Genomic DNA, 27,130 nt, shown 5'->3' on the forward strand with positions numbered 1-27,130 from the left:
CCTTTAAAACTATATTCAAACCCCAAGTTAATTTTTTTTTTTATACTAAGAGAGTTTCAATCCTTGCTGTGTGTGTATATCTACCGACATATCAATGACACTCAATGGGCATTACTGACATTACTGAGACCCTGGCAAAAGGACCCGAGTATCCACCCCTCCCTCCCTTCCTGCTTTTCAGGGAAGCTATGGAAAATAGGGAGATGTACCCCATGGGCAGCTTCTCTCAGGGCTTTTGGTCCTATAGGAAAAATGGGAGGAGGAGGGAACTTGAGAAGAAAGGAAATCTAGATTCTATCAAAGGGTCAAGACAGCCTCACTCCCTCAGGCACCAGCTCTGGACTCCCTCCTCTGTGGACTCTGGACTGTCTCTCCATTCTGTCCCTTAAAGAAAACTGAATAGGACCAGTTTCATTAGCATCAGAGTCTCCAGCAGAGCAGAGGAGTGGGCAAGAGAGCTCCAGTAATCACAGAGGTGTCAACAGTGCAAGATTCTGAGAGGGGACAAGGAAGACAACACCCCTCCAAGCCAACCAGAAGCTTTTCTTATCCAACCTACTACCCATAAACTCCCTGCTGCTTTTGGCAGCCTATTTGCAGAAGCCAGAATTAGACCAGGCAGATTGGCAAGGGTCAGATCCAGAGAAATGTTAATTCCTTCAGAGCCCCTCCTCCACCCTTATCAAGAACCTGCCCCTGCTCCAACCTGTTGCTAAGGTAACCAGTCCCAGGAATTGTCCTTCCCTACGGGGAGTTGTAAAAGTTGCTAATTAACTCACCCTGGGCCCCCTTCCTGCCTGGATCACTCTTCCCAGGCCCCTCCAGCCCACCTGTTTCCCACCTTTTGGCCATCCCACCCAGCATTTCCTGCACCTAGTCTTAGCAGGGAGGAGAGAGATAAGGGGGGAAGGGAGCAGGGTAACAAAGGAAGCCTAGGACATATTAAAAAAAAAAAAAAAGGCAAAACCCCTCACTTCCTGGGATACTAGGATACCAGCTATGGCCCGCTTCTCCCTCCTGGGAGAAGTCTACATTACTCCTTTCTAAATAAACCCTGCTTTATATGCTTGCCTCAGAGTGCTTCTCTAATGTTGTACTTCTACATGTGAGGGAGCAGATAACCAGCAGTATCACTGGGAGAGGGCATTCATTTGTGTCACAGCAGATGAAGCTGGGCTGTCCAAAGCATCTGTTGAAAATGCCTGGGAAAACATCTCCTTGCGTGCATTTGTTGGCCAGGTCCATCAATGACATATAAGTTGACCAGAGTTACTTTGTTTGACATTAATGTGCTGTACCTAAAGCTTTATCTTGCATGAATTTGTGTTTTGGTAAAAGCAGAGACCTTGAACATTAACAGCTAGGAGGAATGGCGGACAAGTTACCATCTATTTTAAATACATTCAAAGTTAAAAGTTTTATTTCATTAATTCTCACATTCTTTATTGAGATCTGAGTATTCTGTCTGTTTCATTCATTGCTGTATTCTCACAGTTGAGAACACTATCAAGCATATAACAGCTATTAAATAAATATTCCTGAATGAAGACATGAATTATTAGGGATTCCTCTGTTTAAAACCCTGGTGAAATGAGAGACTGTCAATCAGCATTAATTCAATGAGAAAATAAATCAAAGCATGTACTTTGAATGATGAAAGATATATTCATAGAAAGGATAAAGGGGGTAGGTAAATAGAAGATACAGCCCTTGATTGAAGAGAAGAGGCACACATAAATGGTACAGGCACTATGCTGTCTCCATAAGTGTCCAGTTGGAATTTGTGATTAGAGAGGCCCAGGGACATAAGAGGAGCCACGGTGTTTGGCCTCCCAAGAAGTCAAGAAGTTCAGAGGAATACCACCACCTCCCTGTCCCCAATATCTCTGAATACATAGGTAGGAGTTCAGCAGCCACTAATCTCAAGGGTATTTGGTAGAACCTGAAAATAAGACCATGCAAAGACATTTGTCTTTGCTAAGGATACTTATAAGGTTGATTTCAATTTGTTTGAAACTTTTATGTTTGTCTATCATGACAACAATTTTAAATAAAAATGCTACTATACATTACCTCAGCATTAGACCCCTTTTCTACCAATTTTATTATTGGAACTTTATTTCTGTCTTCTAGCCCAAAGCCATAACTGCCATCATTAGATTTAATCTGAAATGCAAAATAATAACATTATTGATGAAAAATTAAAATTAAAACAGAATAAAGGCATATGCATCACCACCAAAATGTTTATGCAGTCTTCTGCTACTGTCTAATCAAGAAGGCTTAACATATTAACTAACTTACCAAGAGTGACTTGGCTATAACATTTTCCACAACTTTTAAATCATGTTTCATAAGTCGATGTTTCATATTTGATCCTTCCATTTCCTCATCCGCAAAAAAACGGAAAAGTAGGGGCTCATCTTTGAATTCACTTTTTTCCAGGACTACACAAACAGAAAGATTTAAATTGTTTCAATTAATTAAAAAGTCAAATTTTCCACACCTGTAGACATTAGGTAAATAAAATATCTGCCCACAATCTCAACTTTATATTTCTAGGACAAATGACACAAATATCCCTCAGATTTTTTTTCTATTTCTTTCTATAATTTCAAATCAATGTTTCCTCTAAATTGCTGTTACCTAAAGGATTATGGATTTTTAAAATAATTATTTTTCCAATGTTAGCTTCTTTTCTACTTAACCAAGTCTGTCATTGATCAGATTAAAATCCAAACTTAAGTAAAAGATTTTAATAAATCCTAACATGCACTGCAATGCAAACTTAGAAACCTGTGGTGTTCTCAACTCATAGTAAACATTTTATGTATGTTTTTAATATCTTGCACAATTATGGAAAATTCAAATAGGTGAAGGGTTGCCTTGCATATGTGAGCAAGTCCCATGTGTCACTTTTCTTCTAAGACTTCAAGCATAAACATGCTTTCTGGGTGAAATGTGATCTTTGTTTCCACATAGTTCTTTTCTGTTTAAAAGCAATATTCAGCCAGGTGTGGTGGAGCACACAGCTCAGGAGGCTGAGACAGGAGGATGGCCATCCTCAGCAAAAGTGAGGCTCTAAGCAACTCAATGAGACATTGTCTTTAAATAAAATACAAAATAGGGCTGGGGATGTGAAAGGAAAGCCAGGAACTAGGAGACAGATGAGCGAGAAATAAAAGATGGAGAGTAGGCAGAGATACAACAGATTGTTTATTTGTCAGAGCTGACAAATAAAGGCACATCTCTCCATAGGTGGAGAGAAGCAAAACAGGCTTGGGGTTCAGGACTTTTATGGGGCAGGCTCAGGGACCTGCCTAGTCCCAATGTAGCCATTAAGGGTGAGGTTGGTATCAGGGAGTGGTGAGCCTTTCTCAGAAATGCCCTTGGGCGGGAAAGTGAAATTTCTCTTAAAATGGTGGCTGTCATTTAAAATAGCCATCCAGATGCTATGTAAAGACCTTACAGATGTCATTCAGTGGTTGAGTCCCCTGAGTTCAATCCCCCGGTACAACCCCAAAATTGCAATGTTCTCCAATAATCTCATTTCTGCCAAGGTCAGTTTTCTCCCTTCTATCTGACCATTAACGTTTTCCCCCAAAGCCATGGACTGATGACATAAGGTTTATGTTTTGTTAGCCTTGTTTAAACAAAGTCTAAATACTAAAGAATTTGTACAGAATGAGATCCTGACATCTGTCAAAATGCTTTACATGAGAAATCTTCTATATTTCTCACTCATTTATCCTTTGTACCTTGAAGTGTACTTCTTGGGCCAAGTTGATTCATAGAACTAGGAGCTAAAGGGAAGACAGTGGTCTCAGGGCACAGTAGAAAGAATTATGTTTTGTGATGGATCAGTCCAGGTCTGGAACTGATTCTGGGTGTGACAATGAGAAAATTACTTAAACATTCCACATTTCAGTTTTCTCAGTCTGCAAAATGAGGGTAATAAAATCTTCACCATGTTGTATTAAACTAAAAGGAGGCGATCTACATAAATAACTTGGCAACTTGGTAAGCAATCCAAAAAGACCGCTATTTCATTTTATTATTTTTAAAGAGTTGACTAGATAGGGAGACTGTATTGATCTTTGAATGAAAGACTCACTGGCAACGTATCAACCATGACATAAAAGCAACACAAGCCAGGGTGAACAACAGAAATGATAACATATTTTAGATTAAATCTTGCCTAAATGAGCTAAGCAGAGTCGCAAAGCTCACATGAGGCTTCTGCTATAGCTGTTTTCATTCACCAAATAACCCATCAAAAGGAACAGGGGAAAGCATCAATATAGCCAGGCACGAGGCAAACTTGTTTCCCTTGTCAGTTATGGCTACTCTGTTATAATACAATATTTTACAATAAATGTTTAGATGAATTTACTGCTTCCTGATGCTTTATGTTAAAATGAAGAATGAATCAAAACTTTGAGCATTTTCAACCTGATATTCTAGTTTAATTCCCTAAAATGTTATAATTTCTTCCATTAAATGGTTTATTCTTCAGGGACTAGTGTTTCTCTTGAACAACCCACACAGTGATCTGTCTACACAGAGAAGAGACAGAAATCCCCAACTAACATGTGATAACCAAGGATGCTCTCAGAACTGTTAGGACTTTGGCTATATTTCCTTCATAAAGGTGTAACAACCTTCTGTAAATAACTGGCAAATGAATACAAGTGCTATGAAACATAGTTAGAAGCACAATACATTAATAATTGAAAGAAAAATGTTTCGAGTCCACAGATTCTAGAACCTAGTGTGAATCGAGAGGAAAAATCCAATTTTGTTTTGATAAATCCATGAACTTTATTTAAAAACTCTTGTTTGATGACTTTCAGCAAATCATCAAGTCATCAAACAAGAAAAAAATCAATTATTAATTGCCAAAAAGAAACATTTTCCCCAGAGATCTATAATTTAATTCCCTAAAGTGATTTTGAAAATACACCCCCCCCAAATAACAATAAATATTCAGCCATATGTCATTTAATTAGTCTACTTTCCAGTATAATTTTTAAAAATATGAGTCTAATCTGAAACCAATTCAAAGAGGTACATGAGCAAACCAAAACTTCTAGCTCAAGCCATTGCTCTTCTGGAATTAGCATTGTCTAGAAAAATAAAAGTCATGGCAACTGGTAGATAACAGCAATTTGACACAGGAATGGCACCAGCAATGAAATGGATTGCAGATGTGGTGACTCAGCATGGACCCAGGGCAACACCCACACAGCCTTGCTGGTTCCTGTGGACATCACTAGAGTACTGAGATACTCCCAATGTCCTAAGAAGAACCAAAACAATGAAATACATCTGTAAGCTTCCAAGACAAAAATCCCTACCATGGTGCATAAATCCATTGTCACAGAGTCCAATGCCAAATATCATTGCCTCTTCTCTGGTACGGCAATCCCCCTGTTAACCAAAAAGTACTGTGTAAGTCAGAATCAACACAGGCTGTCCTGTATCTTATCACACTTCACACCCTTAGCACTATATTCAGGTAAAGTCATTCATATATTGCTGCATGCATTGTTTCCTAAGACAGAATGCATTCAACAGTTATTATATACATCCATTATTTCATAAGACAGAATGTATCCAACACTCATTTAATACAAAAACAGTTTCTTTTGACAATAAATAAAAATATTTAACATTTGCCGGGTAAAATTTTTATTAAATATGGAAATATATAAGTATATAATATTTGTTGCCTCTACACATAATCCCTGTTATTTCTTAGATACTGTATCATGGTTAAGGAACAGGAAAATAGCCTATAAAATGATGACACTCTAAATATAGGTAAGTAAAAACCATTTTGCATGATCTTGGCCAATCACTCTTCTCTTCTACCAAATGCATTTACTTTTGAGGCACTCTTAACACAGCCTATTAATCTCTGGTGACTTGTAAGACCTCAAAGTGTTTGGTCAAGCCAGCAAATGCAAGCTTTTCTTTTCACTATCTAGCCAAAAGAAATAATCACATCAAGCAACTAAACCCAACAAAACAGCCTAAACAATGTCTTAATATGGTTTTGATTTGGAAAACACGATTCTACTGATAAAGATCCGTCTACCTCTATGAACACATATCTTTGTAGATATATAATCTCATATTTATATGTTTTACAGTTTAAGAAACTTTTTCTCACATATTGTCTTATTTTTTTTCCCTAGCCTATTCTTTAGAACTTAGATCCTGGACCAATCCATTTTCTCTTCTTTATCGATTCTCTTTAATTTCTATTGTCAACACACTAATCTGACATTTGATTTTTCCTTGTACAAAGTATCAACTTTTTTCTGGATATTAACATATGCTATTATAGAACTCAACTTTTATACACAGGAATTTCATGTTCCAAAATTTTACATTTATATCAAAAATTTTATTATGCTTTCAAGACCTTCCATATCCTAGTTTTACTGTCCCTCTCCAGATTCACATTACAAAGTTTAATACCCACAGCTCTCACGCTAGTCAGCTCAGCCTCCCTGTGTGGCCTGAATTCTCTGTCATTTTCCTCCTTGTGTTCACTCAGGTAATTGTTCATGCTTGCAATGCCCTTTCCTTTACCCTCCATTCATTTAAATTCTACCCATCTTGTGTGAAGAACCTAAGGTAAGTTTCACCTCATGCTGTGACAACTGCAACCCTGTTACCTCCCAAAGCATTTTTTGAATCTGTAATTTCGGACTATGCATCAGACCTCCTTTAAAAATCTAGCTCCTTGATAATTATAATGCATTCAATTCAAAAGATTTTTTTCTGCATATTATGCCAAGTGCTAGAGATCAAATGTTAAAATATTCAAACATAAAAAATTTCCTTGCCTTCTAGTCATTTGAATCTACTGAAGAATTTGGTCACTTAGAATGTGGCACATAGTAAGGACTCTTATTCAATTATAATTAATATTCCTCATCAGGCAGATATACCCAGAGAACAAAGATACAGAAGAAATCCCTGAGCCCATGTCAGAGAACCCAGCAAGGCTTCCTAGGGGAGACAATGCTGGAATAATTAGCCCAGTTTCCAACAGCGCTTAAGGCAGAAACCATGCCTGCTTCCAGTTTTGTTGGTTTATTGTATTTTAATCATGAAAGCACTTGTTTAAATGTTAAGTTTACAGTAAGAGCTTGTTTAATACTCACTGACATTTGATTGTTTTATTTGATAAATTATTCAAATGTTACACAGGCCAGACAAATATTATATGGAACAGTGTAAAAAATATGATCTGAAATGTCTTGGCTTCCCTATGCCTTTTAAAAATCCTACTGGTGTCACATAGATGTATGAGCATTAAAGAAAGGTACAACAAAATCTGCCTGAGTTTGATGAAACAAGGCATTATTTAATCATAAAATAGGAGTGATGCATACAGACAACACAACTTGCACCAAATGAAATAATGTATTATAAGTACACCAATGCCTTTGTCCAGTAAGGTGTTGACTTCATGGAATAAGATGCTTTATTATATACTATTATACTAGAAGCAACACAGCAGCAAGCAAGAAGAGTATTAGACAAAAACAATAGTCAGTCATCCAAAATGATATCATCCAAGATATTGAAGAAAACTACAAGATCTAGACTACATTCCAAACAACACATTTACAACCTTATTGAAATCAGCTCTTCATTCTGTTCTGCAGAGCTGTCCAAATCAATCCAGTCAATACTGGCCAATACTGGAAATGAAGTCTTACCATTTGAGAATCTTGGTAGAAAGAGACCTTTATTTTATTAAAATTTCTTCTTCATATAAGTTTTAAAAGTTTAACTTGTTCTCTTTTCATTTCATTAGTGTGCATTTATCTTCCAAGATAGCCCATAATATTCTAGTTGGAAGTTAATCAGTGAGTTAAGTATGTCTTATCCTTGAATTTGGATAAGATTTACAATATCAGAATCATAAAGCTTAATGATAGTTCAAAGATGCCAGGCACAGCTATCCCAGTATGTAGTAATCAGTTATAAAAACTATAATCCAGAGAGCTGGAATGACTTGCTCAAATTTGCACTAGTTATTAGCAGAGCATGCATCAATGAACAGGTTTTCTTAAGAGCCAAGTACAGTGCAATTTCTACAATTTCTAATATACACTACTACAGGCATTGTCAAAACAGACCATTATGAAAAACTTAAGGAAAAATGTAAGTTTGTCTTGGTCCAGTTTTCAAGTAACTTACTGTATTATTCTAATGCATAACACTGGAAAGTAAAAGAGAAAAAAAAAAGTTGATAGATGACTTCCTAAGTTAGAACTTTAAATATTTAATCAGTACCAATTTTTGCTTCAAATGAATTTCCTTCAATTTTCTCATTTAAGCAACATATTCTATGCGTTCACATGAATTTTATAGTAGCATAATTAATGTAAAATTCTAACTCTATATACTGAATAAAGAATTGATTCCAGTGATGTGCGATGATCATAGTGTTATAAGAGGCAAAACCACTGGATACAGAAATTAGGGTTTTATTTGAAAGTAATCGTTCAGTCTCATCTAAAATATTAACATTTAAATGTAAAAGTCTGGGTGTCATTAAAAAAATAAGTAGTCCTGAAGAGTCTAAAAAAATATTAAACAGCTGGGGATATACGTCAGCTGGTAGAGTGCTTGCTTTGCATGCACAAAGCCCTGGGTCCAATCCCCAGCACAGAAAAAAATAAAATAAAAATAAAAATAATATTAAACAATAAAAATCTCAAATTACATGTGCAGAGATGAAGTGAATAGGGTTTAAATATTAATAATGAAACAAAAATAAATACTTTATGATGAAATACCAAATATTATCATCTACTTGTAACAAAGACAGAGACTTTCTTTAAAAACAAGAGTAAATCTGCTCATAAAATTGACTCAAATATCTAAGTGTAATAACAACATTTTGGATAAGCACTATCTTCCCTCCTAGATAATACTTCAGTTAAAAGGGTATCAGTTCTTTTAGCCTTTTTTTTAATCAGTGGAATATTTTCATTCACTTATTAACTGACCTAGTATGAAAAAATATCTAAATAAGTATTATATTTGAATCTTTTATGATGTGCTAGATGCTTTAATTTGTTTTACACTTAGAAGCAAATCATTTTCTCAACACAAGCTGTCAGCATCCAATTCTTGAGGAGCAGAGAAACAATAACAATAATAAAATCTGTACTTTGCTATTTAAAATATACACAGACATATTAAAACTCACATTACCAAAGCACAATTGTTATCTAATAGAGAAAAAGGCATAGGGAAACTAGAATCATTTGCAAGGACTAATAAAAAGATACTTTAAAACAAACTAGTAAAAAAACATGCAAGAAAATTGTAGCAAGAATTTGATGATGCTCAAATTATGCTTAGTGTTTTTTGATCGATCTCAGCTGATATTTTTAAGATACAACATCATACTTTTAGACAAGACAACATAAAAGTTAAGTTTAAGGATTCTGAATTCAGAATATCTAAGTTCAAATTCTAACTTTGCTTCCTATTAATGATATGATCACGGAAAAGATACTTCACTGTACCTCATCAGTAGGCATACATTAATTTTTTTAAAAGTACCTAAGTCACATGCTCAAAGTATAGAGCAGTAGTAAATGAAACTCAGCAACTTGTGTATTTACCTGTGCAATTAACCAGTCTATCAATTTGTTGGCCATGACAACAGATTTGTAGGTCCTTAAATGGTAATCTTTATCTCTACAAAGGAAAAAGAAACCATTCACGTTTACATTGAGTAAATAATAAGTGAGCACAAGGAAATATTTTTCATTTGGTGTCAGTGTACAACACAAAAGTTTACCAATGTAATGAGAATCAATTGCCCATATTATGCACAAATGTACATGTTTGCAAAGCATGTACAATGCCTGAAAAAAATCCTTCATCATCTCATTCAAGGGGAAGAGAGACGGATTATGACACTGAAGCAGAACATCTTCTTATATACACATAGGCTACTAATGTTTTAATATCTAGTAATAATTTAGCTGGAAGTTATAACACCTCATAAATAAAGAAAAAATAAAACAGAACTTCTTCCTTTAAGTCACAGTAGGTTCTACTAAAAATTTCCTTAAAATGTGGAGAAGAAAGCAACACCCATTATTCCCACTTCTGTATTCTCCAAGAAGGAAGGGTTTGTATTACAAGACTATCCACAGGGCTCTCTGGTCCTGAAAACCCTGCAGGCCTGCCCTGAAGTAGACACCATGAGAACTTGTCACCTCTTCTGCCTGATCAGAGCACAGACACAGTGACACCAAAATTCCAGGGAAAAAGCAGCCCAATGGGCTCTCCACATCAGTTCAGTAGATTTCCCAGAACTGAGGGAAAAAAAATCACTCAAAGTTCAGTTAGATACTAACAAAGTCTCATGATCAGGCCCAAGGGCAGAAATCTATAATTATTCATTTTGCAGGCCTGAATCAAAAGGGAATGAGGAAATCATGGTCCTTTCAAAATGTCAAAAAAAAAAAAAATGCAAACTGCAAAAGCTTAAAGTGTCTACTAATTACTAGCTCTATTCGCTGTTTAGCCTCTGTCAGTAATTTACAATTAATATTTCCATCTTTTTACCCACTTGCATTAAAAAGCTCCCAGATACAGTTGAATTTATGAGATTTCAATATAAATAAACTAGGTCAGCCAGTAATCAACGGCAGCTTTTTCTTTTTTTAATCTTTTAAATCCACTTCCAAGTTTCTGATACCTTACTACCCATTTCATCTGGGTTTCCATAAGCATCAATAAGAAATAAAAGGGACAGTCTGTTATACAACACATGTAGACTTATGGTTAATATACCCATTTTTTCTCTGTGTAAGTTGAAGTCATACATATTAAAAGCATGACGAACATACATTCCCTCTGTATTATGGGTTTTGGTCCATTCAATTTTCCTTTGACAACTCATATAAACAATTACCATTTCTAGCAGGAGAACAATTCTTTCTTATCAAGTCTTAGAGAATGCAGCCTTTTGGATAAGAAATCCCATATGGTTAAAATATATTTTCAGAACGTATTTCACACATATAAGATCAACATGCACACAGGTGACATGCCAAATTAAACCATTCCTATTTTCTACTTACTGAGCAGAAAAAAAAAATTAATTACCCAATTACTATTAAGTACTAAGTATTAAGTTATTCAAAATATTTGAAGGGTATCCATAACAAGATCATGGAATAAAGTCAATAAATATTCATTCTTTTCATTTCTTTCTACTTTGTGAAGCCTGTTTGTAAAAGTGCACATAACATTTCCGGAATAAAGGATAAGATCCTGAGTTCTCCTGTAGGACCTGCATGCAGTGTGATTATGCAGTGTGAAAGGACACTCCACACACTTAAGACACAGCCTTCTGCAATCTCTCTTTCCTTCTCTCTCTTTTAGTTTTGCATTTCTTGGAATTGAAAATCAGAATGAAAAAATAGAAACACTGCACACATAAAACATTTGGATCCTGCAGCCAAGAATGAAAAGCATCTTTATTCATTTCAGAAATGGAGCACGCATTTCTGTTCTGAAAATATGATTTAGCTATTAAACTCCAAATAACATCTAGCCATCTAAAATAAATTTAACGTTCTATCAGTTAATGTATATTACCAAGCTTCAACAATATTCCTCACTATCTAATCTATTAGTAATCTTAATATAAAACTCTAGATCTTTGGCGAAGGCAAAAACAAAACTAATCCTAATTCCTCCTAAAAAAGAAGTCATATCTCTTCAGTAACAAAAACATATGAGAATAAAATTGAAAAGTCATATTTGGTAACTTCAAAGAAATTTTAAATTTTCAAATATAAAACTTATTATTAAGACTATTAGAAAGAACTACCATAAGATAAACTATATATCTATAGTTTATATATATATATGTATATAATTATTTATATATAATATATCATTATTTATATATACTATATCATAATGATAAATTATACAATGTAATTAAAAGGGTTAAAATACAAGTAATCATAATGTTAAATATTCAGAGTTTATGGTATTTCCAAATTCTCCCCAGTTAACTATTATTTATTAATATTAACTGGGTGTGGATTATTCCATTTTCAAGTCTATAATTTACCATGTAATAAAAGCAAAATAACTTTGAAAGTCACAATAAAAAAAGTGAAAGACACGGTATAGAGTCGCAGAAAAATTGAGGGATACTTTAAGATAAATAATTACTTAAAATACTAAATAAAGTAAAATTTCCACTTTCAGAAGAAGACAAAATAACCCAAGTTCTAACATGCAATATAAATATTTCTATTTAAGATTCCTGGAACATAGAAACCAGACTCACCTTATCACTGGGGTAAACAGACTATGAAGACGACAATACAATCTTACGCCCTGTGCAAAATAAAGAAATGTTAAAAGCAAGGGAGATGCCTCAAGAGACATGTCAATGCCATATTGAAAGAACAAGCAAATTCACTGTCAATATCCTGCAATCATTACACCAATTTCAACCAGTGTAAAAATCATCCCAATGTTATGATAAATCCAAACATATTATTTTAAATCATTAATAATAGGATTCAATTGTGCTATGAATTTATCATATACATGATATGCTCTACAAATACTTTATGAAATTATTTTCCTTAAAGTATAAAATTTTTAAGACATAATTTCGATTGAAAGTAAATCTATATAGTAAATAAATCTGGAAGATGTGTTTACTATATGTCAATAAACATTGTGTCAAGTATAAAATTAAAACTGGCATTATATTTATTTTTATACCTATATTTCCTGAATTTATTCAAGTATAATTACTATGTTGCTACATGTAAAAACAATTTTCAATAGTATGAAAACTATTCATGCTTCTGAATGAGGCAATAGCACTTTTTTTTAACAAGGTAAGAGAACAAAGATATGATCTAACAACAGAATTTTTAAATTATAAAAAGAAATAAAGAGGCTTGTTTGTGTATGTAATTTTAAATTTTCTATGATGGTAGAAATTTTTAAGTCTCTCAATAGCTTTTTGTCTTTCTCAAGCATGATAACATGAATTGTGCTACTGAAGGGGTTGTGGCAAAGAGCATTACCTTTGAAATCACATCCTGCATCTCATTTCTTGGATAAAACGTACCATCGTCATACCGAAATCTATATAACATCTGCTCTGGCTTGAATTGATGTTTATCAGTAACTAAGAACATATAGGAACAATATATTAAAATGGTGACAATCTAAAAGGTGGCAGAAAAAAAAAATATATTCTCAAAACACATATTCCCAAATAGAGAAACTTTGATAAAAACTAATACACATGTATGTATAAATATATAGAGTATATTTATGTGAATATAGATAAACAAGCCTATGTTTTACATTTCTTCACAATAATACAAAACTGAACACAGAGTGACTTTCAAAGAGCAGATACTCATATTCAAAATTATGACTCGATTCTCAGTCTTGGACGTGAATGTTAGCATTTATCTGTCTTATCACACTCTGATAAGGCCAAGACCACACATACACCAATCTTGATCATTTATCTTGTATTCAGACCTCCAGAGTAGATTAAATAATTTCAATATGTTGCTGATTCAAAAAATTTAAGTTTTTACACTGAGAAATGCTTTTCTCACCAGTCACTTAAAATATTCTGTCTCAGTAGAAAATGAATGTGGTCTTCCTTCATTACCATCCTCAGGATAAGATTGTCGTATTCCTAAAATCTCCTGTTCCCAAGACCTGATGGTTTCACTGGCAAATTCTAACAAATATCTAAAGAATTAATGCAAATTATTCTCAAACTCTTCCAAACATTGAATAGAAGAGAATATTTCCAAACTCATTTTACAAGAACAGACAAGGACATTGTAAGCAAATAAAATTATAAGCCACATTCTCAATGAACATAAACACAAAATTCCTCAAACTCTATCAAATCAAATTCAACAGGACATCAAGAATCATATGCTACCAATGAACCATCCAAAGAGAACTTAAGAAAACAATTATATTTATAACAGTATCCAAAAAATCAAGCACAATACTTGGGAAGATGAAGGAGATGAAAAGATCTGTATACTAAAAACTAGAAAACATGGATGAAAGAAATTGAAGACACCAATAAGTGCAAAGACACTGTATTCATAAATAGAAAAAATTATTTTAAATTCCACATTACCCAAAGAAACCTATGGTTTAACTATAACCCCTATTTAAAACTCCAAGGGTATATTTCATGGACATTAAAAAAAAAAAAATCTACAGAATCACAAAAGACCCTGAGCAGCAAAAAAGAACAAAGCTGGATGTATTGCATTACCTGACCTCAAAACAAACTACAAAGCTACAGTAATCAAAAAATATCAAAGCACTGACATAAAAAGAGACAAAAAAAAATCAATGGAATGAAATAAGATCTCAGAAAGAATCCTAAATATCTATAGTCAATTTATCTTCAAAAAAGTTACCAGGAACGCACAATAGGAAAAGACAGAGTAATGCCTTGAATTTTGAGAAAATGTCTGGGGGTAAAATGACCTGACTATGAGAACTGTAATCTGATCAGTTTGAATGGGCTGACTGGGAGTTAACTATAGGCAGGTAGGGCATGGCTGAAGGAGGTGGGTCACTGGGGCCATGCCCTGGAGGAGTTCTTCTCCTCGGCCCCTTCCCTCTTTCTCTGCTTTCTGACCTGGTCAGGAGAGAAGTAGTTTCCCTCCATCACACCCTTCTGCCGTGATGGGCTGTCTCACCTTGGGCCCAGAGCAACAGAGCTGGCCAACAGTGGACTAAGAACGCTGAACCATGAACCCCCCAAAACTATTCCTCTCTAAGTTGTTCTGGTCAGGCAATTTTGGTCACAGTAGTGAAAAACTGACTGAAACAAATTCTCTTTAAAAAGTTGTACTAGAAAAATTGTATATCTGCAAGCAGAAGAGTGAAAATGGACCCTTATTTCACACTATACACAAAACCAACTGAAAATGGATTAAAGATTTAAAGACCTGAAGCTGTAAAACTACCAGTAAAAAGATAAGTAATGAATGTAATACCAAAAGTGCATGCAATAAAAGCAAAAATCAATTAATGGGATTACATCAAACTAAAAAGCTTCTGCATAGCAAGTAAAATAATTAACAAAATGCAAAGGCAATATACGGAATGGGAAAAAAATATTTGCAAACTGCATATTCGATTAGTAGGCTAAATTCCAAGATATATTAAGGAACTCAACACCACACTACAAATACCCCATTGAAATATAGGAAAAGGATCTAAATAGGTAATTCTCAAAAGAAGAAATTCAGATAGCTAACAGATGCATGAAAAGGTGCTCAACATCTCCAGTCATCAGGGAGATGTAAATCGAAGCCACAATGATATCACCTCACATCTCTTAGGATGGCAAATATCAAAAAGACAAAACAAAAGTGTAGAGGAGGACTTGCAGAAAAGGGAACTATAGTACATTGTTAGTAAGAGTGTAAGTTAGTATAGCCATTATGGAAAACAGTAGGGAGGATCCTTCAGAAATTAAAAATAGAATCATGATGATCCTGCAATCTTACTTCTGGAAATATATCCAAAAGAACTGAAATCAGTATGCAAACAGATATCTGCATACCCATGTTCATTGAAGCATTACTCAGAACAGTCAAGATATGTAATCAACCTAAGTGTCCATCAATGGATAAACAGAGAAAATGTGACATAATGTATTATACACTTGAAAATTGCTTAGGGAATAGATGTTAAATGCTACCATCACAAAAAAAAAATAATAATAACTATGTGAGGGAATGGATATGTTCATTAACTAGATTGGTGATCATTTCATACTGTGTGTGCATATATATAAAAATATCATGTTGTACACCATAATTACATATAACTTTTATTTGCCAATTACACCTCAGTAAAGAATCCCATTAAATATTCCCATTAAGTTTTCTCTTTTCCAGGCTGCTATTTTATAGACACCAAAATTTTAAAAATCACTGTTTTAGAAAGTAAAACCTTAAAATAAGTTCAAAGGTTTATATTTTAAAAGTTCAAAGGTTTATATTTAAATATTTTCATTATGAGGAATACAACATTTGCAAAAGAAATAATGTGCTACAATAAGCTATACTTTCAGGATGAGATAGAAGACTTTGGCTTTCTGCTAGAAACACTGAAAGAGGACAAAAAACTGTCAGAATTAATTCTCATTAACTACATTTGGTGAAACCAGTAGAATATTAAAACATAAGTTAGTAAACACATGCAGTGCACATGCATACGGGCACACATACACACTTTTATCCAGCCCACCAAAGTTTGTGGCATGCAGCAATAAAACTGAACCAAGATTGTTGCCACCCTCCAAACAACAATACAGCCTTTGGAATCTTTTTTCCTAGGATAAGCTATAAAGAAAAAGACACATATGGAAAAATCAAAAATTAAGAGAAATATTTTGAAATTTTATACTATATTTCAAGATGGGTCATTTATTTCTCCTATGTCATCTAATCTCATTTTTGCCCCTTAATATTCATTGAAATCAATTATTCTCTAGATATTCCAAACCTCAAGGAAACATTGGGCCCAAATGTCTCTTGCCACAATAAAACAAGTGGTAGCTGAACTCATTGTTAAAGGGGGGGTTCATCTGTAATGCAAATGCTTGTGACCCTGATAGTTCCAGCCCTGGACCACTCTGCCAATCTTAGCCACTGCCTTGGAAAAACACTGAAGACTTGGAAAAACACATTCAAATCCACTGCCCCAAATTATCTAGCAGGAAAAATTTATTAACTAAAAAAGAGTTTAGGCCATCTTGTTTAATGCAATCTTTACAACAATTTTCTGAGAGAACTAGAGAGATACAAGGAGGTAGAGGAAAGTGGGGGAGGAGGACCTCTGATTTGTAGCATATGCTAATTTCTGGGATATAAACAGTCTCATTCTGGGCAATTTCAAGCTACCAACTTACAGTTACTAACACATAGTTAATTATGAGTGTCCCACTGTTACAGCACATTTCCACCACACAAAAATAATAACTTCAAAAATAAATACCCTCAAGAATATAGGTAACAATAAAATGAAGTGAAATAATTAGGAAGTGTTTAACTTTCAAGAATGCATCACCTTTGCTTATAATATAACTTGTGTAAATGTTTATTTAGTTTTAACATTAATAATAATTGTTCTTAACAACCAACCAGCTTGCAAAATATTTTTAATTTAATTATCAGCTCTCAGGAGCTTGTATAAGCCAACTTTAGCACACTAGAGGATTTAACAAATGGATCTCTGAATTCTCACATAAGAATTTTACTATAAATTCTAGAGTCAAATAAGATGAATATTAACAGCATACCATGGAAAAAGCATATGCTACCTGAAAACAAGAACTCCCGTTCTAGCAAGGTATTGCTGCTGATGATATTCTCAACAATATTTGCAAAGGGAATGACAGCAATAACAGTCAATTTTTTTTAACTTGCTCTCTTATAACAGATGGTTCATTCAACTTTATTTTAGGGATTCTATTTTCACTAAAATGCAGCTGGAACTACATACAAATGAATCTACCACATTTGCCTCATAACTTCCATCTAATAGAAGTTCTCTATTAATGTAAAATTGCTTTATATGTTCTTTTACCCCCAGTTTGCGGTAATCAGAGGCTTTAAAAAAATTTTCTCATGACAAAAATTCAGAATACCAAATGCGACATTACAACTGGTCAAATCCTGATAATAGTAAAAGCCCTGGCCACTAAAATCGAATTTTAACCAATGTTGCCTGTCATGTATGAGGCCCTGGGTTCAATCTCTTGCATGCATAGATAGATAGATAGATAGATAGATAGATAGATAGATAGATAGATAAATTATCTGTTTATTTATTTATTTTTAAAACATAGTACTGGACTGGGGATGTGGCTCAGCGGTAGAGCACTCTCCTAGCACATCCAAAACCCTGGGTTCAATCCTCACTACCACATAAAAACTAAATAAAATAAAGGCATTTTGTCCAACTACAACTAAAAAATAAAAACAAACAAACAACAACAACAACACACACAAAAAAATAGTACTATCTCTCTTCAAGAATTAATCATATTATAGATACCATTGCAGTTCTCATAATTTAGATACTTGAAGGGTTCTTGCATATGAAATTTCAAAATTAATTTTTATTCAAAATGATTTGATTTCAAAATGTATTATTTAAGAAAGTGGTGCCTGGGGTTGGAGGGATAATTTGATCAAGACTAAAATTTGTTCTAACTGTATTTTGTATTAACTTGTAATTAATTTACAACCTAAATAAACTGTAACAAATGGAACATACTCCAGTTAGAACTTGCCATCTCTTACTCCATAATCCCACAGCACCTACCCATATCATAACTCCTGCCTATGTGGTGGCTGTTCATTTTATGGTTAACAATGGTTTCACCATAAACCCACACTTCATAAACCCACATCATCATCAACCCACACTCACTATTCTACACACATTAGGTATTGAAAATGCTGAGGAAAATGATTAGTTTCCTATAATGTAGAAAATTATAAACTAAACTCATCGGTGGGATTAAGAGACAGGCAATTTGTAAATATATAAGTTAAATAAGTAATTAAATTTTAATAAAATAATCACCATGGTGGATGATTCCATTTTCTAATAATGCTTGTCCCAAGTGAACACCTTCTTCTGGTCTATGAATCTCTCCAATTTCCAACAACCACGACACAAATTCACTGCAACAGAAAGCCAATAATAAAAGTAGAACAGTTCATTTCCTCCCCCATACCCGTCCCGGAAATCTATCTGTACCATGCAGTCATGAAACAACTAAGAAAGGAGTCTCAAAGTATAAAGGGATACTGGCAATGCCATTTAGCAGATATTTTTTCACATGTAAGACCTGCAAGTCATAGAAGGTGGACTTTATTCTAGAAAACCTATGTCCACACATTGTGACTCTCCTAAACTATATTTAATAAACTATTCAAATTCTTGAGGTCTCTCATAAACCCAAAGTGAAAATCTTAGCGTAGCCGTAATTACAAGACTACTGTCCACAAAAAGGCAAATGGTCATGTGCTATCCTTAAAAGAACATTAATTACACAGACATTTTATAAATAAAAATATTCTCATAGGCATTTTTTTTAAAAAAAACTAACATTTAAACTTTGACATACTAATGAATTTGTTTTAGACTTTTTAATTTTTTGTTGTTGTTGTTACACAGAGGCCAGAAAATCAAACCTACAGACAGCATCAGGAAACTATTTTCCATTTATTACTAAACCAAAGGCAACACAAAACACTTCAAATAATCTAGACATGAAATTCTAAAAATGAATGGTCTAGTCTAAGAAATATACTTTAAGGCAAAAAAAGTTGTTAAAGTGTTCCAATTCACTTATTAAATAAGAACCATCCAAAAGAAAGACCACAATTTTTTTTAAAAAGGAAGGAATAGAAGAAATAAAAGAAAAAATAAAGATATGAGAGGGTAAAATAAACTACAATGGCTGAGATCATGTACTTTGCAATAGGACAAGCTGAATTTAAATCCTGTTTCTTCTACCAGCTATGTGATCTTGGGTTAGTCAATTAGCTCTCAGCCTCAAGAATATCAATGTGATGGTGCTGTCAAATTATTAAATGAGATGGTGCATGTCAGCACAGTTCCTGGCACACTGATAAGATAGTGCTTCTCAGTGACTGACAAGTAAGCTGAACGGTTGATATGCAGCTAACCTGTAATTCTCTATCCAAGTGTCACCAGATCCTGAAAATGTCAAATTCAAAGGTAAGAAAGAGCCCCTTTAAATATAAATTGGGAATATTGTTTTTATAAACGGGAGAGGAGGTCAGAAAGAAAGTTAAGGAGTGGCTTTATCATGGGACCTCCTCAGAACAAAGAAGATTCCAACAACACTCTGCTAAAGGATCATGGTCCACTCAGGAGAGATCTGTAACTTGGCTGCATTGGATTGCTGTCAGAGAAAAGCCATAGTTAACATTTCCTAAGCCTGTCCTGGGCATCAGATGCTGAGAAATGCTTCACGTATCATCACAACTATTACCAGCAATACATCTATATGAGATCGTATGGGTTAAGGGTCAGCAAAATGCTTTCTCCTGCAATAAAACCAAATTTGATCTGGGCTAACTTTCTAGCTTTGTCCCCCTAGACACCTGCTCAACTGCTGAAGTTATAATGTCAGCACTGCTATGGTAAAAATGACTCCTAATGGTTCAATCTCATGCCTCTAAAGGAAAGTCATAATATGAAGTGACTGTCTTGCAAGAGGGCATATCCATTTGGGGACACTGGAAGTCATCACCCTTGGAGTTGTTACAAGAGACACTGTCCTTTTGCTGTACTGAGCTTCTATGTCAAGCTGATCCACATCTGTTCTGCTCTTTGCACTAGAGTTATCACCTGGAGGGATGACAACAGAGCATGGGAATCAGGAGCTATGCCACAGGGGGCAGCTGTATGGCAGCTCTGAGGGCCATTCTCCCTGAAGAAGAAAGTCCAGGATGCTCTGTAGCAAGGGAGTTTCCTGGCCTACATACTCCTGAGTTGGGGGTTGGGGACAGATATGGCCTATGGTTGTTCTATATGTCCCCAAAGCTAGTTTAAAAGGCATGCTGTTGGGCACTGCAGGTAAGCTCTATAATCATCTCCGTGTTTCCAGAAGAAACAGAAACTTAACTTTCCCAAATCCCATTACTAGCTAATGACAGCACAAAGATTTGAACTGAAAAAGCAAGATAGCAGTCTGTGCTTTGAATTACTGTCTCGGTGTACTTTAATGGACTCAACATTGAGAAACTATATGAACTTGTTAAGATCCCTGATCCATAGTTTCTGCATCTTTAAAAAAGAATAAAGGCATTTAACTCCCAGGTATGTATTAGTCTATTGGAAATTAGAGAAAGAGGCAAGCACAGAGTCTAGCCTAAGGAGAGCTACTGAAGCAGATACCCTTCTCACTGCTTTTGCACTGATTAAACCAGAGAATTCACTTAGCACTGTCTGCAGAAAACAAATGAGACATCATCCATGGTGTCTGGCCCCTCACACGACTCACTAGTTTTGACTCTTTGTCTATTCCCCTTCCCCCTGAACCCAGCTGTCTAAATTCCAGATTGATTGTGAGTTTGAACTGTTTGCCTTTAGCTCTCCAGTATTCCCTCATCTGAATCCACCATCAACTCTGACTTTCAAGCCCTATGTGCATTTCCATGTCAGACCCATCATTCTGTCCCCTATAAACATATCAGCTTTCAGACCACTCCCTGCCTCCCCCCCCCCAACCTCCACTTGACACTCAGAACTTGGTAGATCAGATACTATTGAAGTTATAGATGAAGGGATGGATGCTTTAAGTTATCTACAGGATCCTGGTTCTCTTTTCCATTCCCTCGTCTGGCCATGGCCCAGAAAATGTAGATCATAAAGAAGTATTCAAAAATGCTTAAGTAATATTTTTCAAAAAAGGGAAAAATAAGTAAAGTTAACATGTGAGAGGGTAAACATAAAGAAGTATATGTACCCAGGTTACCAATCCTACCTTCCAAGGAAGCATTTAGGGAACGTAGTCAATTTCCTTTTTCTGTCTTTGATCAGATTTCCTTGTTTGCACATCATTTTATAAAGTTTCTCACCCTGTTCAGAGATCATTACCCAGGTGTCTTGCTCCATTCCTAGTTTTAAACCTATCAAAAATGAGACAAAGGACATGTAATTGAAAAAAATCTCTTCATTCATTAGCTTATGCCTTCATTAAAGAAGCATTTATTATGTGTCTACCATGGGCTGAAGGGTATGGATACAGAGCTCTTTAGATTGGGCATAGTTTTCAAGAAGTTCATGATATGCTAGGTAGATAGTCAGGACAAGATTCCCAGAGCACAGAGCACCTTTGTTACAATCATACCCCAAAGGAACACAGTTTAGCCAGTGGAGTGAGAGCAACAGATAAGAGGAGCATTACCAGGCATGGTGGTCCTAGGCGTCCCTGTGAAGGGTAAAGTGTGATAAAATAAAGAAATATTCAGGGTACCACATCTCTACCTGGAAAATGTTAAGAAATCTTTCACAGGAGGGCCATATTTAAGAGCACCACTACAAATAGGTATTTCTACACAAAGTATTTGCAAGAGCTAACTAATGTCAAGCAACACAGAGGCCCTCGAGTCCTGGGTTTTAGGCAAGAAGGCAGGAGATGTGCTGGTGGGCTAGGGAGGGTGCTTATAGTTTCAATCTAGAAGAGGGGGAAACATCTGTGTTTTAGCTAGCAGGAAAGAAAAGGCTGTGTGTAGTGTAGGAAAGAAAGTTCTGTTGTTTTGGAAACAAAGCTCAGAGGACAACGTGGAGAACAAACTGAAGGGGGTTAGGATTTACAAAGTGGAAGAATGTTATATGACTTAAATCTGGAATGTCCCCCCCAAAGCACCATGTGTTCAAAGCATGTTCCCCAATGCAGCAAGGTGCAGGGATGGGAATTTTAGGAAAAGGCTGGATTATGACAGCTGTAACCTCATCAGTGGATTAACTCATTTGATGGGTTCATAATATGAATGAATTACTGGGTGGGGCTATAACTATAGGCAGGGGCCATGGCTGGAGGAAGCAGGTCATTGGGGTTGTTGCCCTCAAAGGCTACAAAATAAACTTTTTCTCTTCTTCAAGTTGTTCTTGTAGGGTATTTTGGTCATGGCAACAAAAAGCTGACTAATACAGAGACCATTTGGAGGAAACTGTGAAAGTTACTTAAAGTCCAAGACCCTGCAAACAATAAGGGTTCTAGGGCAAGAAAGATGAAATCGAGAAACAGATGGGGGGTAGTCATGATAGGTCACAGCAACTGATCAAATGTAGGTGTAAAGGAGAGAGAAGAAATCAGGATGTTCCAGGGTTTGATGAGAGGAAGTAAATGGGGATGCTTCTGGCCAGAGACATCCAAGCAATAAGGAGTCCATCAGTGCTCAAAGTGTTGAGTGGAATCTGGGGTCAACAGAATGCACAAGTATAGAGCCTGGGACAGAGGACGAAGGCTGGACATGAAGACTGGGAAACTGGCAGTATAATGTGAAAGTTAATCTACTGGGAATAGATAACCCAAGAAAGGAATCTATTTAGAAGCTAGTGCCAAAGATAAAATGTTGGAACCGGCAACACTTAGTCAGCACATAGGCCAGAGGAAGGACTGTTTCAAGAAATATTTCAATTATTTTTAGTCTTCTAAGCTACAAAAATTTCTACTAAAATTTAATTTTTTCCAATACAGGAGCCTTTAACAATTACCAAAAATAATGAATAATACCACAGGATCAGAGCCTAACTTTGTACAATTTCCCTATTTTATAAAATGTGCTTTTTAATTTTTTTTCACTCTTTTGTTTTCAATATTTTATCTTGGGTATCTTAAGACAAAGTTTTTCTAGAAAAAAAATTTTAAGTTTCAACTTGATGAGAAATTCAGTTCTCCTTTGAATTTATTTGCTTTTCTACTTGAAAAATTGCTATACTGAACAAAATGCTAGATTCAACAAATCTTAGGAGTCAGTTATGCATCTATAACTTTTAAATTTTTCTGTCAGATTCTTCATCCATGATCAATCAAAGGAATAAGGATTTCAAAATGCTTTGCAAATTCTTATACAGATGTATACTACAAATATTTAAAGTTGAAACTTTGTATATTCAAGGGGAAACACCTGAAGATAGAAGAAAGCTCTTTTGTCTTAAAATTTCATTACCAAGAGCAGTTTTGTTCCCAAATCTTAGAAAGGGTAATCAGCAGTGCCATGATTGCTAACAATTAAGAAATCAATTGGTAAAGAAATACAAGTATTAATATTTCTGAGCTGAATTGCACATGTTTGCTTGTCAATAAGCTTCACACAAATGAATATTTGCCAGGTCAAATATCTTTTAAAAATCTTTCTAAAAGCATGAAACAAATTTTACCTAGGACTCCTAATTGAACAAATTTTTTACTGGCTACATTCCCTAATATTCAATGACATGCTGAGAATATTTCAAGCATACACACACACACACACACGCACGCACGCACGCACGCACACACCCTCCAAGGGATTTAATTTACAACTAGAAAGCTAACATATTTGATCAAAGGATTTTCATTACATTATTAAACATACAGAGAGGTCCTAAATATACAGAAAGATACTATGACACTACTACATATCTCTTTCTATACAGATAAAGTATTTATATCTATGTGCATTTTTTTTTATATGCTGGCGATCAAACCCATGATCTCACACATGTTAGGCAAGTGCTCTAACACTCAGCTACATCCCCAGCCCTTACTATGATACATTAATGAAGTCTGGTTAAAGGAAGACTTTGTGTTCTGCATTGGAGGCAGCAAGAATAATGTGCCCAGTAACAGAACAACTGTTAAAATAAGTGAAACTAAAACATTGTCACTCATGTGAAACATTATCATCTATACTATAATTATATTGCTAACTTTATAAAAACTTTTCCTTTTAAGTATTTAACAATATTGTTAATTATTCAAAAATATTTCACGGTAGACCTTATATCACACAGCAAATCAAAGTGAATATTATTTGTCAGTCCACATTCTCATAACTTTTTCCAATTACCTGCTCTAGTGCCAAGTTACAATCTTCACACACACACACACACACAAAAAAAAATCACAGGGACTAATTCATACACTCACCTTTTCGTCGTTCTCTTTCTTTCAAAATAGCTTCAAACCACTCGTGCTTTTCTTCAGGTGTTTTTGCCATGCACACAAACCACTTATTTTTTGCTGTATTATGTATCTTCCAACCGTTAACAACAATGTGTCCGCTGCTATGGAAGTCAGCTGGAAATTAATGGTCAAAGGCCAATAAGCAAAATATAAAGTATAATATCATATCAACATGATCATTCAATTCATGAAAGTTTCAAGACCACAAAATTCTTCAAGATATTTTTGCTTTTGTATGAAGACTTAAAAAACTAAAGAAACAGCTATATGTTGGATGTAGTCAGTGCTCAATTATGCAACTTTCCTAACTCATAACATATTACATGAAATTAAGCACTACAAACTTATTAACATTCATTTGCTCTATGTCCAAAAATTTGATTTGCTTTGATTGTTAAAGTTTCTAAAGCAATAAAAGATTTCAGGAACAATTTATACCCACAGAAAAATACTCTATTATTTAATAAACAGCACGGGTAAGAATGAGAATAAATCAATAAAATACACAACAAGTGGATATACCAAAGCTGCCATAAAATGGGGAAACACAAATACCAAACCATTATCATGACACGTAGTTGAAACATATTCTTTGAAAACCACATTATCTCATATAATTCTCATGAATAAAGACTCACAAAATAATTTCCTTGAAGATGAGTGCACATCAAATTGTTTTTATTTGTTATGTTATCACAATTTTGTCTAAACTATGAAGATGGATTTGTGAATGTCCCCAGGAAGCCCTCTATGGCCGCTCTCTGACCAACAGGTAGATTACAGTGACAAAACTTGTAAGAAAACTTTACTGGCCAAGACAGTGCAGACCACTCTGAAACAAAGGTTCCAAGACAAAATAATGGAGTTCAGAGGGCTGTGTCAGCATCTGTAGCAACTGAAGTGACTGTTAGGTTTTAGATGTAGTGTCCTCCAAAAGCTCACATGTGAGACAATGCAAGAAGCTTTGGAGGAGAAATGACTGGATTATAGCCTCAGCCTAATCAGTGAGTTAATGATGGGATTAACTAAAGTGGTAAGGTGTGGCTAGAGGAAGTGGGAATTGGAGTGAGGCTTTGGTGCATATATTTGTATCTAGAGGGTGGAGTCTCTCCCTGCTTCTTGATCATCATGATGTGAGCTGCTTCTTTCTGCCACACACTCCTCCATGATGTTAACCTCATTTCAAGCTCAGAGAAACAGAGCCAGCCTTCTATGGACTGAGACCTCTGAATGCGTAAGCCCTCAAATAAACTTTTCCTCCTTACAGCTGTTCTAGTCAGATCCTTTAATCACAGCAGTGAAAAATCTGACTCAAACAGTGACCTTTTTCATTTGTCTCCGCTAAAATTTATTGAGTAGCCATGGCCATAGACAAGAGGGAAGCCAGAAAAAGGTTAAAGGTGGCTTAGAGAATGACTCTATATAGCACTTACGCTGGCTTGGTGAGTCCTCTCTCAAATGATTGATTTTGCTAAGTAAGTTTTGAACAGAAGCAGAGGTTCTTGGCACTCAGTTTCTGATAATATGCTTCCCACAGTCTTTCATTCGTACCCAAATGTCACCACACATTACCTGCTCTTAGACTATTAATTCCCCAAATTCACTATCAAATGATGTTGTAGAGTTGTGGGTCTTTCAAACTCCCAGGTTACATTTGGTTTAGAATAGAATTATATCAGACATTATAATTTTTGTACTTTTCTTCTTCCTTTTACATATTTGATTCACGTTCACATTCTGTGCAAAGCAGCACAACCTCATAATGCATGTCAGTTTAAGTACTAATGGGCAGACGGAAAATAAAAGTTATTTATTTCATAATTATACTCTGAACCCTCCTTAATAGCTACAAAAATAAACAAGTAAGAAATTATAATAAACTGGTAGAAAAAAATAGTTTAAAAAAATCAGATTATACATGTTAACAACCCCTCCGCCCAACCACAATTTGTTTCCCTGTAAGACCAGTATCCGTGATTAGCTAAGTGAACCTTGCACTGCACTTTAAAAGATCCCACATTTATTACCATTTAAGCAATAACTCTAGATGAAGAAAACCAAAGTAGCCACATGTAGCCTATGTACTAAACATTACACTTTATTGTGTTTTTTTTTTTGTGTGTGTGTGTGTATGTGTGTGTGTGTATTACTGGGAATTCAATCCAGTGGTGTTTAAACAGTTTAAACATCCAAAGTCTTTTTTTTTTATTTTGAGACAAGGTCTCACTAAGTTGCCGAGGCTGGCTTTGAACTCACAATCCTCCAGCCCCAGCCTCCTCAGAAGCTGGAATTATAGGCATTACACTGGAA

At 35.0% G+C, this 27,130-nt stretch overlaps 1 protein-coding gene and 1 long non-coding RNA gene across 2 annotated transcripts in view; one reads left to right on the plus strand and one right to left on the minus strand.

The window, feature by feature from the left end:
• Positions 1 to 27,130, minus strand: part of Prex2 (phosphatidylinositol-3,4,5-trisphosphate dependent Rac exchange factor 2) — a 271,955-nt gene that overhangs the window by 140,959 nt on the left and 103,866 nt on the right. Inside the window, exons 9-17 of the mRNA XM_015485816.2 lie at positions 24,785 to 24,934; positions 21,632 to 21,776; positions 18,694 to 18,794; positions 13,119 to 13,222; positions 12,362 to 12,411; positions 9,663 to 9,738; positions 5,358 to 5,430; positions 2,305 to 2,447; positions 2,074 to 2,166 (exon numbers count right to left, since the gene is read on the minus strand). Coding sequence (XP_015341302.1) covers positions 2,074 to 2,166; positions 2,305 to 2,447; positions 5,358 to 5,430; positions 9,663 to 9,738; positions 12,362 to 12,411; positions 13,119 to 13,222; positions 18,694 to 18,794; positions 21,632 to 21,776; positions 24,785 to 24,934 — 935 coding nt within the window. The remainder of the gene's footprint in view (positions 1 to 2,073; positions 2,167 to 2,304; positions 2,448 to 5,357; positions 5,431 to 9,662; positions 9,739 to 12,361; positions 12,412 to 13,118; positions 13,223 to 18,693; positions 18,795 to 21,631; positions 21,777 to 24,784; positions 24,935 to 27,130) is intronic.
• LOC125610557 lies at positions 651 to 21,588 on the plus strand. Its single transcript, XR_007340553.1, has 3 exons — positions 651 to 1,093; positions 20,833 to 20,838; positions 21,575 to 21,588. It is a non-coding gene; the product is annotated as an uncharacterized LOC125610557 (long non-coding RNA).

Source organism: Marmota marmota, unplaced genomic scaffold (genome assembly GCF_001458135.2).
Source record: "Marmota marmota marmota unplaced genomic scaffold, marMar, whole genome shotgun sequence".
NCBI classification, from domain to species: Eukaryota; Metazoa; Chordata; class Mammalia; order Rodentia; family Sciuridae; genus Marmota; species Marmota marmota.